This window comes from Zonotrichia albicollis, chromosome 18, assembly GCF_047830755.1.
Source record: "Zonotrichia albicollis isolate bZonAlb1 chromosome 18, bZonAlb1.hap1, whole genome shotgun sequence".
NCBI classification, from domain to species: domain Eukaryota; kingdom Metazoa; phylum Chordata; class Aves; order Passeriformes; family Passerellidae; genus Zonotrichia; species Zonotrichia albicollis.
Genome location: NC_133836.1, coordinates 2,174,830 through 2,191,500, shown reverse-complemented (window position 1 = coordinate 2,191,500; position 16,671 = coordinate 2,174,830). Strand labels below are relative to the sequence as shown.

The 16,671-nt window shown below is 44.2% G+C and overlaps 3 protein-coding genes across 5 annotated transcripts; 2 read left to right on the top strand and 1 right to left on the bottom strand.

Moving 5' to 3' along the window:
* The first annotated feature begins 109 nt into the window (after positions 1-109).
* Positions 110-7,503, top strand: DDX55 (DEAD-box helicase 55). Its single transcript, XM_074554121.1, has 14 exons — positions 110-264; positions 503-553; positions 640-726; positions 1,308-1,399; positions 1,493-1,555; positions 2,145-2,294; positions 2,777-2,966; positions 3,104-3,186; positions 3,610-3,741; positions 4,645-4,737; positions 5,341-5,455; positions 6,105-6,273; positions 6,622-6,914; positions 7,287-7,503. The coding sequence occupies exons 1-14, from the start codon at positions 157-159 to the stop codon at positions 7,449-7,451; spliced, it is 1,791 nt and encodes a 596-aa protein (XP_074410222.1). The 5' UTR covers positions 110-156; the 3' UTR covers positions 7,452-7,503.
* Positions 7,504-7,745: 242 nt separating this feature from the next.
* EIF2B1 (eukaryotic translation initiation factor 2B subunit alpha) lies at positions 7,746-11,358 on the bottom strand. Of its 2 annotated transcripts, none has more exons than XM_005491502.4 (9): positions 11,223-11,358; positions 11,007-11,108; positions 10,785-10,921; positions 10,589-10,705; positions 10,302-10,414; positions 9,608-9,676; positions 8,865-8,940; positions 8,545-8,670; positions 7,746-8,135 (listed from the first exon to the last, which is right to left on the bottom strand). In XM_005491502.4, the coding sequence occupies exons 1-9, from the start codon at positions 11,233-11,235 to the stop codon at positions 7,980-7,982; spliced, it is 909 nt and encodes a 302-aa protein (XP_005491559.1). In that variant the 5' UTR covers positions 11,236-11,358; the 3' UTR covers positions 7,746-7,979. The 2 variants fall into 2 exon arrangements, with proteins under 2 accessions (XP_005491559.1, XP_005491558.1); XM_005491501.3 differs by having other exon boundaries at positions 11,195-11,346.
* On the top strand, positions 11,148-16,143 carry GTF2H3 (general transcription factor IIH subunit 3). 2 transcript variants are annotated; one of them, XM_005491504.4, is made up of 13 exons: positions 11,148-11,368; positions 11,521-11,600; positions 11,897-12,003; positions 12,544-12,707; positions 12,958-13,020; positions 13,256-13,285; positions 13,734-13,762; positions 13,847-13,921; positions 14,108-14,161; positions 14,384-14,452; positions 14,575-14,710; positions 14,793-14,829; positions 14,916-16,143. In XM_005491504.4, exons 1-13 carry the CDS (start codon positions 11,296-11,298, stop codon positions 14,983-14,985), a joined length of 987 nt encoding a protein of 328 aa, XP_005491561.2. In that variant the 5' UTR covers positions 11,148-11,295; the 3' UTR covers positions 14,986-16,143. The 2 variants fall into 2 exon arrangements, with proteins under 2 accessions (XP_005491561.2, XP_005491560.2); XM_005491503.4 differs by having other exon boundaries at positions 11,894-12,003.
* The last annotated feature ends 528 nt before the right edge of the window (positions 16,144-16,671 follow it).

The following is a 16,671-nucleotide window of genomic DNA, read 5'->3' as shown; positions in this document are numbered from 1 at the left end:
AATGGGAATTTTTGGTTAAATCCGAAATTTGTTTTTCGCGGAGGAGGTGGGGCACGGCGGAACTGATGTGCTGCGGAACGGAGGTGCCGCGGTTGTGTTTCCGCCGAGGCCGCCGCGGGTGCCGGTGCGGGGGAGCGGCGGGGCGGTGGCACCAAGATGGAGGCGGTGTGTGAGGGCGGCTGGGGCTCGCTGCCGGTGCCGCTGAGCCCGGGCGTGCTGCGGGCGCTGCGCGAGCTCCGCTTCCACCAAATGACCCCGGTGCAGGTGCGGGGCCCCGCGGCACGGCCGGGGAAGGGGAGGCCGGGCTGGGGAAGGAGGGCGCGGGCGGTGTCAGGAGCGCCGGGGCCGTGGCGGTCGCAGCAGTCCTGAAGCCGCATCCGTGATTTCCCCACCGGCGCTGCCTGGGTGATGTTCACAGCGAGCTCTGATGTGTCAGAGGAGTTTCACCTCTGTGAGATTTATCACCTCTTCCCCTGCTCATGTGGTGCTTCTCTTTTTTCAGTCTGCGACCATCCCGCTGTTCATGAGTAACAAGGATGTGGCTGCAGAAGCCGTGAGTGCTTTCCCTTCGTGCAGCTCCTTTTTTCCAGCCCTGTCTCTGGAGCTGAGGGAGGGCTCACGCTGTTCCCGCTCTCACAGGTCACAGGCAGTGGGAAAACCTTGGCGTTTGTGATTCCCATCCTGGAAATCCTTCTCAGACGGGAAGAAAAGTTAAAGAAAATGCAGGTGAGATTAAACTATTCAGTACTGAGTTCATTTTTATGATGTGCCAATAAGATTTGAGAACTTCAGGAAAATATCTATAAGGGAAATTGCCTGCACCCAGAGTGACTGTGTGCTCAGCTCTTTGGTGTAACTGTAACAATAAACTGTTTAAAACCTGGAAATAAAATTGAGGTGCTCTCACTGCACTTAGGTACAGCTTCTCCTCTGGCAGAAACAGAACAGGGCTCTGAGCTGTGAGAAAAATGTCCCAAAATATGGAATACACTGATGCACTGCAAGTGAGATTTGAATGCTTTTTGGCACCCATTGACCTTGAATTCATTTTAGTGTGCAGGGACCTTCAGTGTCATTTGCTGTTAAATGTCATTGTTGGATGCTGCTCTTTCAGCAGAGACATTTTATACACTGATACAAAGTCTTTCAGAGACATTTTTGGATGTTTTTCATGCTTTATTGTATTTCTATGGAAACATTTTGTCTGAAACCAGGCTCAAAACCATGGCTCATATTCCCTTAGCTTGAAAGGGAGGATTCTGCCCAAATCTATCTTTATTTTCTCCCCACAAATTCCTGTTTTTCAGGTTGGGGCTATAATCATCACCCCAACCAGGGAGCTGGCCATTCAGATTGATGAGGTGCTGTCACATTTCACCAAGCACTTCCCCATGTTCAGGTGGGTGAACTTCAGCCCTTCCATGGCCACACTTTCTTCTGTCACCCAGCAAAACTTCCAGGTGACCCAAATCTTTCTGTTTCCCTGCTTCAGTCAGATTCTTCTCATTGGAGGGAGGAACCCCATGGAAGATGTGGAGAAGTTCAAGGAGCAGGGGTGAGTTGTGTGTTTGTTTGTTTGTTCAGTGTCTCAGAGCTGTGGTTTTCTCCTTGTCAGGGCTCTCAGCCCAGAGCTGTGCTCCTGCTGCAGTGGGATGTGCTGCCAGAATCTCTTGGGGTGAGCTGGGGGATTGTGGGGTCTGTTCCTGGAGTGAGGTGCAGCCCTTATGTGACATCAGCTCCATTTCTCTGCTGTTTGGGTGAGGAACAGAGCTGAAAATGCCTTCAGTGAATATTTCACTTCTCCCTGCTCATTAAATTCCTGGAATTGTTTGGTGCTGATGCTGATGATGGAGTTTTGGAGGAGCCCTATTTCCCCTGGCTTTTGCATGGAGGCACCAAATATTCCTGCAGTGATAGCTGCTCTCCAAACTTGCTGATTATTTTCTAAACTTTTATTTTCTAAACTTTTCTTTCACCTGGGCATCCCCCCACGCCATGCCACTGAAACATGGTGCAGTTAAAGGTGACAAAATGAATTGTTTTACTGAAGAGTACAGGGCAGGGCTGTGCTGTGGGAGCAATGTCAGGAGTTCTCCAGATTGCTGCCCCTGGGTGAGGGAATTTTTCTGGGTGTGCCCCCACAGGGGGAACATCATCGTGGCCACCCCGGGCCGCCTGGAGGATCTGTTCAGGAGGAAGGCAGAGGGGCTGGACCTGGCCAGCTGTGTCAAGGCTCTGGATGTGCTGGTGTTGGATGAAGCTGACAGACTCCTGGATATGGGCTTTGAAGCCAGGTATTGAAATAATAAATTTTGGTGGTTCTTCTGCAGTTTTAAAGGAGTTGCTGTGTGGTGGATGTGAATGAGCGTGGCCTGAGTGGCCTCCAAAGTTAATTTGTTCTTTCTGTTTTTTGAAATGTCTGAATTTGTTCTTTCATCTTTGTTCTGCAACTACACAAAGCAGTTGCTAAGGGGGAGGAGAATCAGAAATATGGATATGGAATTTCCTTTGTTGAGATGTATGTTAGCATATCTCTTAATAAATATCATTATTCACACTTCAGAATGGTTAAAACACTTTAACCAATAAACTTTGATCTCTCTTTTCTCTGTATTTCTGAGAGAAATTGAGGTGATAGCTTACCTCTCTTTCTCTCAGAGCTAAGGTAATTATTTCAGTAGCAGTTTGATGTGATAACAAAGCCTATTTCCAGTGCTGGAAGCTCCTCCTGAGGGAGGCCTTGGGCCAGTTCCATTTTCCCTGTGCTCCCTTGCAGCCTGAATGCCATCCTGGACTTCCTGCCCAAGCAGAGGAGGACAGGGCTGTTCTCAGCCACGCAGACCCAGGAGCTGGAGAGCCTGGTGCGGGCCGGGCTGCGCAACCCCGTGCGCATCTCGGTCAAGGAGAAGGGGGTGGCAGCCAGCAACACCCAGAAAACCCCAACCCGCCTGGAGAACTTCTACATGGTGCGAGCCTGGGCTCCCACTGAGCTCTCTGTCCCCTCTCCTTTCTTCCAATAAGATTTTAAGTCTTGGCCACTTAGGATCAACCTTAACAGGAGAGCCCAAGTCCATTTTTTATGTTTTTCTTTTGCATTTTTTAGATCTGCAAGGCAGATGAGAAGTTTAACCAGTTGGTGCATTTTCTTCGGCAGCACAAACAGGAAAAGCATCTGGTCTTTTTCAGGTAATTCTGTTTGTGTTTCATTGTGAGAACAGTTTGGTTTTTAATTACCCAAATTCCAAACCTCTGCCCTTTGTTGCAAAGGACACAACCATTTTCAAAGTGATTCATTTTGAGAGCTGTTTTTTAGAATATGGTGCCTAAAAAGAGATCAATCATTGCTTTTTGTCAGGATTGTGTTATTAACATAAATTTTATGCATTTTTTAAGTAAGACATTATAGATGGTTATATGTTAATTATAAAAATTATGTGCATTTTTAAATTAAGACGTTATAGATGGTTATATGTTAATTATAAAAATTATGTGCACGTTTAAAATAAAAAAGTGTAAATTTTTGAAAGGGCTTGGGAAACTCTAGCTTGATTAAACCTGATTAAAAACGCAGCATAACCTTTTGCTTTATGCCTGTCCTTATCACTACAGCACATGTGCCTGTGTGGAATACTATGGGAAGGCTCTGGAATCCTTAATTAAACAGGTGAAAATAATGAGCATCCACGGGAAGATGAAGCACAAGAGAAACAAGATTTTCACGGAGTTTCGGAAGCTCCCGGGGTGAGAACGGGGCAGGGGCTGAACACTGAGGGGGATGTGTCTGACTCTGCTGCTGCTGCCTGAGTGGAAGGATGGCTCAGGGGAAGGATGCTCCAGGCTGGCTCTGAGTGTGTTGATGATATCACAAATTGTGATGTTGATGATACCACAAAGTGTGGCCACAAACAAAGGGAGAATGGCACTGGAGCATCTGCACCCCACTGTAGATAATCCATGTGGCAGCACAGGAGGTGAGCACACTGCACTGGCACTTGCTGCAGTCACACCTTAGCCCTGATGTTTAAACAAACTGGTAGCAAAAATCAGCTTTTCCTGATCATTAACCAGAGTGGAAACCAGGATGTTCCTTTGTTGGTGTATGAGCAAGAACATGGCAAGGTTTCTGTAATCTGCCCACGGGAAATGTTCTTTGGCAGCTTTGCAGGATGCTGTTAAGAAACTCTTGCCTCATCAACTGTCATTTTTGTTATTGCATGGGACCCGAGTTTTAGCTTTTTATGCTATGAGAAAAATAATTACCAGCAGATTGTAAGAACAGCTGTTGAAAAGAACAGCATGGCAGTTCTGCTAAAATTGTCACTCAAGTCTTGGGTCTTTTATTTTAACATTTATTATAGTACATTCAGCTATGGTGGATGCAGTGCTGGTTTAAAATTTGAATTTTTAATGGGGAATTGATTTGTCTTAGAAATGTAATATAAATCACAATAATTTTCAAAATGTTATGTAGAATTTTAGGTGGTGAAAGCTGCAATTACCTTATATTTTGTCTCTTTAAAAACCCCAAATGTTTTAAAATGTTTTGTTCCTCACTCTCAGTGAAGGTGCAGAACCCACAGCTGTGAGGAGGCCTGCTCTTCTCAAAGGACAGGTTAATGAAAATCCACTTTTCCTTCTTCCCAGGGGCATTTTGGTGTGCACAGATGTGATGGCCCGTGGCATTGACATTCCAGAGGTGCACTGGGTGTTGCAGTATGACCCACCCAGCAGTGCCAGGTACGACTTCACATCCTGAGATCCTTTTCCTTTCTGTGCTGTTCAGCTCTCAGTTAGGAACAAAACGCTGCATAAAACACATCTAATCACTTCCTGGGGGTTAATCTTGGGGAACACAGAAAATAATGCAGGAGCAAGGGAGGCTGGAGCAGTGCAGGGTTTGTTGTCACTGCTGAGTGGCAGTGACTCTGTGGGGTGTAGGTGTCAGTCAGGGGTGATTGTCACAGCTCTGTGCAGAGGTGGGGTTGGGCTTTGTGTGAGAATGTCAGAGAGAGTGAGAGGTGACACTGGGGGGAAGGAGAACAGAGCTGAGAGCAGGGACTGAGCTGTTCAAGGAATGGTACATTGAAAGCTCACAGGAAAGGAGCTTTTCTGTGGATTTTAACTTTTGCTGTCATAATTCTTCCTCCACCTTGCTTGAACTTCACTCCCAAAGCAGACACCCCTTGTTTTAGCCTAACAATTGAGTGGGATGGTCACACACCTCTTGTGTTACACTTTGCTCATTCCTGTTGGTTTGGTTAGTGTTTTCCATGCCACAAGATTTGCCCTTTTGCTGCCCAGTGCTTCCAAAGGCACTGAGTGTGTGCTGGGCTCTTGCAGTGCCTTTGTGCATCGCTGCGGCCGCACAGCGCGCATCGGCAACGTGGGCAGCGCTCTGGTGTTCCTGCTTCCCATGGAGGAGTCCTACATTAACTTCCTCTCAATCAACCAAAAGGTGAGCAGGCTTTTACTCTACCCCAAAGCAGGAAAGAGCAAGGGCACAGACTTACTGATAGGAGCTTTGAAATCTGAATTTATAGAACTTGGGGTCATACACGTGGGTAATGTTTTAGCTGAGGTGCAGAATTAAAAGACAAGAGCTGCTTATTAATCACTAAATACAGCTGGAATGTGATTGCTCCAGTGTTAGGCACTGGGTTTGTAAGAGGAACATGCAAAGAGTAAGGAAAGGCCTTTTGTTCCTGGGGTGTGAATGGAGCATTTGCAGGAGGGCAGTGCTGGCTTAGGGTCCTGCCCCAGCAGCTCACACCCTGCAGCCTCTCTGCCCCTCACTCACAACTCCTGCAGTCTCCATGCCTGCTCCTGCCTGTGTGGGAGCCATTGTGTGAGTTCTCTGGACACCTCCTAGGGAGAGCAGAGGTTGGTGAAGCAGGAGATGAAGATGTTGCCTCTGTGGAGCTGCAGTGTGAGAACTGGAGCTGCTGTGTGGGGCTGATGGTCAGCTCAAGTGTTGGAGTGCCCAAAGGGAAAGGGGCTCAAACCTGACTGAGGATTAACTGGGCAAGAAGGGTGAGTTTGAGGTTTCACAGTGCATTCCACATCATTTGGGTGAATTTTGGTTTTGTTTATTTTCTGGTTGCCAGTGTCCCATGCAGGAAATGAAACCACAGACAAATGTGCTGGATCTTCTCCCCAAGCTGAAGTCCATGGCCCTGGCTGACAGGGCAGTGTTTGAGAAAGGGATGAAAGCCTTTGTGTCCTATGTGCAGGCTTATGCCAAACACGAGTGTAACCTCATCTTCCGGACCAAAGGTAATTCCCACCGGGGCTGGGGCCTCTCACTGCTTTTCTCAGACAACTTTTGGTGTTGCCCAAAAGCTTCAGCTTCTGATTTTTGATCTCACATTCCCTTCCACCACCATCAGATTTTGACAAAACTCCTATTTTTTTTTCAAGCATCTTGTTTCAAGAGAAAACATTTAAATATGGAGCTTGACCAAACTGATAAAAGTAGAAATAAAAATGACTTAGTACTGTTGCCAGTATTAAGATATAGAGTGCAAACAATACTTTAAAATCATGTAGACTTTTTTTTTTCCTTTCAGTTAAATTAACTTTTTATCCAGCAGGAAACTGATTTGATAATCCTTATTTCAACAGATCTGGATTTTGCCAGTCTTGCCAGAGGTTTTGCATTATTAAAAATGCCAAAGATGCCTGAACTAAGAGGAAAATGTTTTCCAGACTTTACTCCAGTCACTGTCAATACAGACTCCATTTCGTTTAAGGATAAAAACAGAGAAAAGCAGAGACAAAAGAAATTAGAAGAACTAAAAAAAGAAAGAGAGGAAAATCAAGGGAAAAAGAAATTTGTAAAGAACAAAGCATGGTCAAAGCAGAAAGCCAAGAGGGAGAAGAAGAAGAAAGTAACAGCTAAAAGGAGACGTGAGGAGGTAACTGTGCCCATCCCTTAACTGATTTCTGTAGTTCTGCCCATGGCAGAGCCCTGAGATTTCAGTGTGGTGGAACTGATGGCTGTAAAATAACATTTTAGGACTTGGACAAGCAAAGCTTAAAAAAATGATAGAGGTTTTTGAAGGCAAACACTAAAACAACTTCTCAGCACTGATGGTGGTCAGTAATAGGATTTTTATTTCTCAGAAGTGCAGAAATATGGCCTGAGGGTGCTTTTGTCAATTGAAATTATTATTTTCTGCTTGGATATTTCTGGCAAACTCTGACTTGTAATCTTCTCTTGTGTTCAACTGTGTACAATGAAAACCTTTTGGTGTTGTGTTTAATTTGTTGTTCTCAACTTCCAACAGGGCTCTGATATTGAAGATGAGGATATGGAGGAGCTGCTGAATGACACAAGACTCTTGAAAAGATTAAAAAAGGGAAAAATTAGTGAAGAAGAGTTTGAGAAGAAACTAACAGGCAACCACAGGCTCAAAGCAGAAACTGTTGAGGACATAGATTCTGAAGGCTGACAGTCACTCTAACCACATTTTTACATTAAAACACTGCTTATTTCAATAAAACCGGATTCCTATAAAAAATAGAGAACAAAATACCTCTATAAAAAGAGAACAAAGCTGATCTAATTTCTTCACAGAGACCTGGCATCCCTAAGGGCACAGAGCCTGCAGTTGTTGAGAACAAAGCTGAAAGCACCACTCTGCTGTGGCAGGAGCTGCAGGGTTCCATCAGCAGCCTTGTGATGTTTTCATTTTGGTGTTTTCAAGTACATACCACAGATCAGTACCAGCAAACCTCAGAGTGAGTCTGGATACACCATAAGGGATTTTATTTAAAGTATCAAAATAATCCATCCCTCTTTAAAATAATTTAGTTGTGGCCTTTAGAAGCTGTAATAACTTTGGGAACTTTTTCAACAGTGGTCCATAATTATGTTAATCCTTCTAATGGCATTTCCTTGCCATGTTCATGTATCCTCCAAGTTCTCAGAACCCTGGCAGTCCCTGGAGGTGACACATCTGTGCCTCTGTGTCTCTGGGTTACAGGTAGAGTTTAATGAGTTCATCACTGACAGCTGAAGGAGTCAGCACACCGAGGTCTGTGAAGAGCAGGGTGATCAGAGATGGGGAGGTGTAGTCAATCCAGGGGTGCTCCTCTTTTAGGTCCTGACTTGTTTTCAGAGTGTCTGCTTTGTACTGGAAGGAAACAGAGACCTTTGGTTACTGCACAACTGCAAATTAAATCCTCTTTTTGGCAAGAGCAGTGCCACAGCCTCAAGCAGATGTTTGTGGTGAAACTGAAGGAAGTCAAGTGCACACACTGGAGCCACCTTGGCCTCAGCTCTTTTCTCCTGTGTAAAAAGTACAATTTGTAGTTCTGGAGTTTGGTTTTACAGTTCCTTACCCTCAGCTGCTCCTGTGCCCTAAAGGAACTGCTTTAGGAACACAGTACCAGTATCAGGACAAATTATGGCTGTTTGGTGCCTCTACCATGGAGCAACCCCAGAATATACCACAGCAGAGAGATCCAGATGATCAGAGATGCTTAGAAGACAATTTTTCACAGGCACATCAGTGAATGAGATGGAAGTTGAGTTTCCCTTACCTTAAACCTGTCTGGGACGTCCTGCTGATTGAGAGGGAAGAGTCTGACAAACTTGAAACTTTCTGCTACCACATAAAATGGCTTATTTTGGGCTTTGGCACACACAGCAATTTGATTGGTGCCAATCTGTGGGGACAGATGGAAAACAACATTGCAGACTCAGTGCTTGCCTGAAAATATTGCCCAGCTTCCAACAATTAACAGACATTTACTGGATAAAATCCACATGGAAGAGGCTTTTCAAAAAGCTTTAAATGCTTCAGAGAAACCAAACTTTAAAAGTCCAGAGTGTCCAGAACGATGTAAGAAACTCACATTACCTTGTTGATAATGCCTCCACTTTCAACTACACCTTCAGCACCAACTAACACCAGGTCCACTTTCTCCATAATGTAGCTGTTAAAAGGGGAGAAAAAAATCCAAGCATTACTGGGTAATAGGACAAATGACTTGCTGAACAGAACAGAAATAGGTAATTCAAACAATCTTTCCATTTTCTGCACTAATTCCAGCTACCTCATGTAAGTCCACATGCTGCTACACCTCCTTGGAGTCAGATTTCATCTCCTTCCCTGCAGGGATATTAAGCAGCCTTTTCTTCCCCAGCCATAGCTGACCCTATGTGTGTAAATGCTGGAAGCTGAACTCTAACTAGGAATGTTCAGATTTGTTGGAGTTGTTTCTTTTCTCATGTATTGGGCTTGTGCTAAGCAGTGCTAATTTAGCAAACACCTTAAGAAAACACAAAATGATCACACTTATGGAAATCGGGAAAAAAAAGTGGCTTCTTTGTTTAGCACCTCAGTTCTTTTTTACAGATCTGTACACCTTCTTAGGTCTGGTTCTTTCTTTCATTCCAACATGCAAAATCAAATGCTTGTGTTGTCGCTGACACATTCTAATTGTGCACCTAAAGCTGGAACTCGTTTGGCCTGTTGGATGGCTTTGACAAACTAAGTAATATCTCTGGGGTTTGAACAAGCTGCTCACATGAAAGGTGATTTTGTCTTACTGTCAAAATGAAATTGTGATGAAAAATACCAAAATTTATCATCAGGCTCACCCAACTGCAGCATCCAGAATCACAGTCACGGGAATGTTCAGCTTCCTCAGGGCTTTTGCCATTTTTTGCCTATAAATAAAACATTTGGACCTTAACAATTATTTTTTTAAAGACAAAAATGGGAAAATATTGTCTGAAAGACTGAAGCCTATGACTGCCCCCATTCCCTTGCTAGTAGAACAGAAAATGAGTTATTGTATAGAAATGGAAGGAATTGTTACATGTTAATGACATGTATTACCCAGTGTGCAGGGTTAACTCCTTCATTTACAGAACAATATCTAGTCTGAAGGAATTATTTGGCATTTTTAAATGACATTGTTAGCTGTATATTTTACTTTGCTATGATTAGCATAATACTGATTATTTTAGCCTACTTTTTAAAGAAACAATTATAAAGCACTTGTCTCCCATTTCCCAAGGGAAAAGTAGGTTGCCTGGTACTGACCAAAAGTCTGTGAACCTTTGAGTAAAATCTACATAACACTAATTAGGATGTCAAGTACGGAAAGTTAATTACCAATATTTTTTAGATTTATTTTTTCATTTGTCCAGAATAATGAGATATGAGCGACACTTGCCATTTAAAATGCCCCAACCAAGCCTAGCAGCTTTTCTTAGGGCAGGACAAGTTGGATGGTCGCTGTAACTTACCCTGTTAACCAAGATAAACCCCAAATTACTGAATGCTCACCCTGCTTCATCTGGCTGTGACTCAGTAACATAAACACTGAATCGCTTCTTGGCCTCCACGGCTGCTTCCAGCACCCTGAGGACCACCCTGGAGTAGGCATGGGTCAGTATTCGCTGCCAGGACAAAAAAAATCACATATTACATTTGCTGAGCCTCGGGAAACCTTGACTTTTGTGCTGGCTTGGTGTGCAGAACAAGGTTGTGCAGAAGCCCCCATAAGACTCCTCTGCCCTCCTGTTCTGCCACAGCAGAACCCAACAGCAGCGCCCCTGCCCCGGCCTACTCACAGCGCCGTCTCTGATGAACGGGTGACACAGCTTGGCGATTTTATTCCTCGACAGAGACACTTTGGTCAGGAAGATCTCCCCGCGCTCGATCATGATTTCTTTGCACTTGGAGTAGTCCTGGCAAAGAGCGGGAGGCGGGCTGAGCGGCCGCGGGCTCCCGCAGCCGCCGCAGCGGGGCCGGCCGGGCGGCCCTTACCGAGTACTCCAGCGAGGTGAGGCTGATGAAGCGCAGGAAGAGCTCCCCGCCGGAGGACACGGCCACCGAGGAGTCCACCCGCGACAGGGTGTCGATGGCGTCCCGCAGGCTGTTCCGCAGGCCCTGGATGGTCTCTCCTGAGGGGAGGCAGACACGCGTGCTCAGGGGCTCGCCCCGGGGACGGCCGGGGCTCCGCGCCCCGCCGGGGGCACCCGCGCCCACCTCGGTCCTGCTTGAGGAATCCCAGCAGCGCTCGGATGGCGGCCACGGCCGAGGCGACATCGGGGTCGTCTCTCAGCTGCGCCCTGAACGTCTCGATCAAGTCTGAAAGGCAACGGGGAGCGTCAGCCCTGCCCTGCCCTGCCCTGCCCGGCCCGGCGGCTCCCGGGGCTGCCCCGCGCCCCCGTTACCGTCCGTGCCCATCGCCGCCCCCGTTACCGTCCGTGCTCATCTCCGCCGCGCTCCGCCCGCCGCGCCGGGGCGTGGGGAGGCCCGGCCGGGGCGTGCCCGGATGCGGAGCGCCGGCCCGGGCGTCATCCGCGGGCGCCGCAGCCGCTGCAGCCCGGCCGGAGCGATGAGCGCGGGTGAGCGCGGCCGGGCCGGCCCGGAGGGGGCTGCGGGTGCTCCGGACGGGTCTGGGGGTGCCGCGGCGGGGCTGGGGCTGCTCCGGGGGAAGCGGAGGCCGGGAGCGGGGCCCCGGGGCCCGCAGTGACGCTGCCGTGCGCTCCCTTTGCAGATGATGAGCTGAGCCTGCTGATCATCGTCCTCGACACCAACCCCATCTGGTGGGGGAAGAGGGCGCTGGGAGAGGCTGAGGTACGGCCTTTGGGCGCTGGCACTGCTGATGGCCATTTCTGGGGGAAACCGTATCATTTTCTTCGATTTCCGAACTGTGCTAATGTTGTCTGCTAAAGCAGGTATAATGGGTATTGTAATACCATTTGAAATAGCTATGCAGCGTTCTGTATTCATTAGAGCTTTTTTACCAGCAAAACCTCTTTCTGCATCTTTAAATGTAGGTTTTTAAACTGCAGTAATTTCAGAGATTACTTCTGAATTGCTTCTCTGTAAATGTTACTGTGCTACATCTGCTCTGTTCTTTTTTCCAGCAGTTCACGCTGTCGAAATGCATCGATGCAGTGATGGTGCTGGGGAACTCCCACCTGCTCATGAATCGCACCAACAAACTCGCTGTAATAGCAAGTCACACTCAGGAAAGGTAGAGCTGCTTCTGAACAGTGTGAAGGTTCCCAGTTTCCTGTATCTGTCTCCTGATTTTCTTCCTTGATGGCGAGAATCCAAGTTAAAAGTGTATAATATATCGTCCTGAAAAAATTAGCTGAAACTATATAGGAAAGAACTGTAATGAGTTACAATGCACCAAAAAGAAGACAGAAGGGAGATTTAAATAGACTTAAAAATGCTCAGATAGAGAGTGGTAGATATGTGTGGAGTGGAGCAATGCAAATGGCAGAAGTTCCCTGTTTAGGGGATATTTTTACCCCCAGATGTTTGTGAATCTCAGGATCTACCCCCAAGTGCAGCCAAAGAACTTTGCCAGATCTCTTAATAGATATCTCAAAAGGAGGGAGCTGAACGTGGGTTTTACTCCAGTGTAAGGTCACCGACCTTACACAGCCTCATTAATGCCTCAAGCATTAAAAGGATTTTAAATTAAATTTCAGAGTATTGTTATTTGCAGCTGATTCATTCATAGCATTTTTTCTTACATGAATGCTTTGTTTCCCCTCTGTTTCAGCCGTTTCCTGTACCCTGGGAAGCGTTGGGCTGCTGCAGATCCCTTTGGAGAGGGAGGCCCTTCCATGGAATCTAACTGCTCTGGCAGCAAGGATGGAAAATATGAATTATTAACAGCAATAAATGATGCAATTGCAGAAGAGATTAAAGACCTCATGACAAAGAGTAAGGAGAAGAAAATTCTAGGCTTAATATGCAGAATTGCAAAACACTTGGACTGTTGCAGAAATGTCCTCTATTTTCACCATATAAATTTTAATATGCTTAAAGTAGATGAGTTTATTATGTTTGACAGTTCAGCTCTCTGCATTGGTATTATTTGCCAAAGATAAAAATGTGCAGTATTTGGTATTGTTAGGTTCAGTAGCTGCTTTTATATATAAAAGTCACTTTTGCACTTTTTCTTGTGTTGCAGCTGACATGAAGGGCCAGCAAACAGAAACCCTGTTAGCAGGATCACTTGCTAAAGCACTTTGTTGTATCCTTTTGATTACAGAATCTTCAAAGCCTTTATGTGTTCTCATGACTGTTTCTTATAATACTAACTTTCACTATCCTTGTTTTGTTACAATACTTAAACCTGAAACATTTGCCTGATGGCTGTGGCTTGTGCTTATCAGAATGTGTATTGGCCAAGGTGGTGAATGTGTGGTATGGACCATGGAGTTATTTCCAAGAAGGGAATGTAGATTCCTTAATTGCAGCTAATGTAGACATCAACAAGATGGGCAAAGACCTAAAAGGTATCACCTCTTTTCCTGTTTTCAACACTGAGTAAATATTTTAACCTGAATAACAGGTATAAATACGCATGCACACACAAACAAATGTACATGTTTGAACATACTCCCATTTCCAAAATTTGCACTAACAGGTAGAGATTTATTTTGATCAATTGAAGTTGCCTAAATTAAAAATGTTGAGGGACTTGATCAATGGTCCACGTCCTTAGGGAGATTTTCTGTTGTGTGGAAATAAACTGTAACTGGAATTTCTGTGGAATAACTGGAGGTTGAGAGGAATTAGTGCATGTATAATTGTCACTGGGACTGGAAATAGTTTCATATAGATATTCTATCTGACATGTTAGATCTAACATCCAGTATATTCTGAGGTGTCATATGCTACAGAATTAAAGGGGTGCTGATTAAACAAGGTGCTGATGCATTTCTCTTTCTTTTTAATACTTAGCCAATCAAGAAATTAAATCAAGGATTCTGGTAAGAACTTTTGCTGTCACAGTTTTCTTTTAGTCTTGAAATCCAGTGATATATGTAGGCTAACAAGTCTGAGTTTGTATTTAGGTCATAAAAGCTGCAGAAGACAGCGCATTGCAATACATGAATTTCATGAATGTGATCTTCGCAGCACAGAAACAGGTGAAGCTGGCCTTTTTTCCATTTATATTGTCTTTTATTTCTGTGTAAAGATAACACAAATGTAATTTCTCTCATACTTACATAATTTATAGTGCATTTATCATGGAAACAAGTCATGACAGTAACACTGACAGAGCTGTGTGGGTTTTGGCTAAATTTGTTTTTTGTGCATGCTGTCTCTTGCAGAGTATTTTGATTGATGCCTGTGTCTTGGACTCTGATTCAGGTCTTCTACAACAGGTACAGACTTGCTGTTCTTTGCCATTTATATTAACTCATAAATACTTGATGTTAGACAATTCAACACATTTTTCAGCTCTTTCCTTTAATCAGGAGTGGGTGTGGAAATACGTTCAGTGGATCTGACAGTTCTGCCATGCAGGCCTTGTGCAGTACATGGATATTCTGAATGCCCTGTTAATGTCATCAAACAACAATCTGATCATGGTCTCTGCTTTGCAGGCCTGTGATATCACGGGTGGCATATATTTGAAAGTGCCCCACATGCCATCCCTTCTGCAGTATCTGTTGGTAAGTCACTTAAAAAACACTTCAGTGTTTTTTGTGTGTCAGATATGAAATATTCACTTCACTGCCCGGATAATACAGGAATACCAATCCAATTAATAAAATACTTCTCTCTGTCCCTGCAGTGGGTTTTTCTCCCTGATCAAGATCAGAGATCCCAGCTCGTCCTTCCACCTCCTGTTCATGTTGACTACAGAGCTGCCTGCTTCTGTCATCGCAACCTCATTGAAATTGGCTACGTCTGCTCCGTGTGCTTGTCAAGTAAGCTTATAAATATTTAACAGCCTGATTTCTTACATTCCAATGACCTGTTTTAGTGAAAGCCAATCTTTGATTTTTTCAGTATTCTGCAACTTCAGTCCTATCTGCAGTACCTGCGAGTAAGTGTTTACTCTTTTTGTTTCAAGGGTGGGTGTGGGAATATGTTCAGTGTATCTGACAGTTGCTTTTCCATATTTTTTTCCAGGACTGCTTTCAAAATATCATTGCCACCTGTCATGAAAGCGAAGAAGAAGAAATTAAAGGTAGCTGCATAGCAACATTATGTAAATACATCATTACCTCCTCCAGAATTCCATGAAATGGAGCCTACTTGAGAAACTGATGGCACTTTTTATTGGTTATGAAAGAGAACTGTATGCAGTGCTATTACTTGTTTCTTAGGGGATAAATATTTAAAATGTATGTTTTCTCTGCAGCCTGTTAAGTAACAAATCACTGTATTACCATGTAATCTGTGCTGTTTTAAATACTAATTCTTTGCTGTAAGAGGAACCAGAAGTTGCATCCTGGTAGAGACACAGCCTGTGAATTTGAGGGTATTTTGTCCACTGCAAAGTTTCACACTCAGTTATTTTCAAAGTCAAGAAAGCTTTGATTCTTTCTGTATGTTGGTGTGAAGTTAAGAATGACCATTTCTAGTGTGTAGGATCAGAATCACAGCACTGTGTTGTTCAGAGACTTCAGCTTCTTACTAGCAATATGAGCCATCATTTTCAAGATGGTTTGTGAGCCACTTGAAAAAAAAAATGGTGCTAATTGCCCTGCCTGTGCACTCACATGTATTCATATTCCTGTGACTGTACTGTCCTTGTGGTATTTCTTTCTCAATTTGATATCTCTTAATTTGTGAATGAAAAGGCCTCCCTTAGTTTAAAATAGCGTCAGTAAGTGCAGACTAGCTGGTTAGTCTTCAAGGTTTTATTTTGAAACTGGAAAACAAGAAATGTAGTTGTGATCTGATAACAGGCACAATTCTTATTTTTAGTATATGGGTTTCCATCTGACACGTGACAAGAATAAAGACTTTTGAATTGGTGTCTTTCATGGCAGGAAGGTCTGCTGTGTACTTTGAATGTGGCTTTCATTTAAAGAAACAGTTTTCTTTTTCTCCTTCTAAAGAGAACCATATAATTTGGTAGTTTAACCTTTCTCCTGAAAGGAATAGAGAGGAATTTTTTTCCACATAGAAAACGAGTTATTTTTTCCTTCCCAATGAGTATACAGGAATTTGTCAGGTCTTGATTTTCACATCAGGTTTTGTCACTCTAACAGCTGCAGTGCCAGTTTTTTCTGGGCTTGCCAACTTAACAAGGCGAGCTTTTTTTCATTGACAAAAGCCATTTTGTGTGAAGGCTGTATTTATAATTTACATTGTATAAAACTTTTGTAATAAAGACTGTCTCTTTTTCAAACGTGGTCAGTTATTGCTTTGATATTTAAGGGAGAGCTACATGATTTTCCTGGAGTTTTGTTGTTTGAGTCATGTTAGTAAACAAACGGATTCGTATTTATTTCCTACAAGTTACATACTTCTCTTCTTAATTAGTACTCTACTGCCTCTTGGTTAATGATTCTCTCACTTCTCATTTTAATTAGTCCACGTGCTCAGTTTCTCTCTTCTTTTGGGTTTGGGAGTTTCTTGGGTCACTGGTCTCCTACCAGAATTATCTTTTAGCTGCTTGGATCTGATTTCAGCACAATTTTTGAGCTGGTTCTATTAGTTTCTTCCTTAACTGGGAAGATGTCCTAGTGGTCCATAAATTCTACATTCTTTCATGTTCATAATCAATCTTTCCTAACCATGCCCCGGGTCTGAGACCCCTAAACTTTATTATTTTCTTTTATTTTCCTTACACACTTAGACCTTGTTTGTTAGCGTTGTTAACTGTGTTTGTAACCGGCCCCTCCGCCACCATCGCTCCCCCACCCGCGTCCCCCTG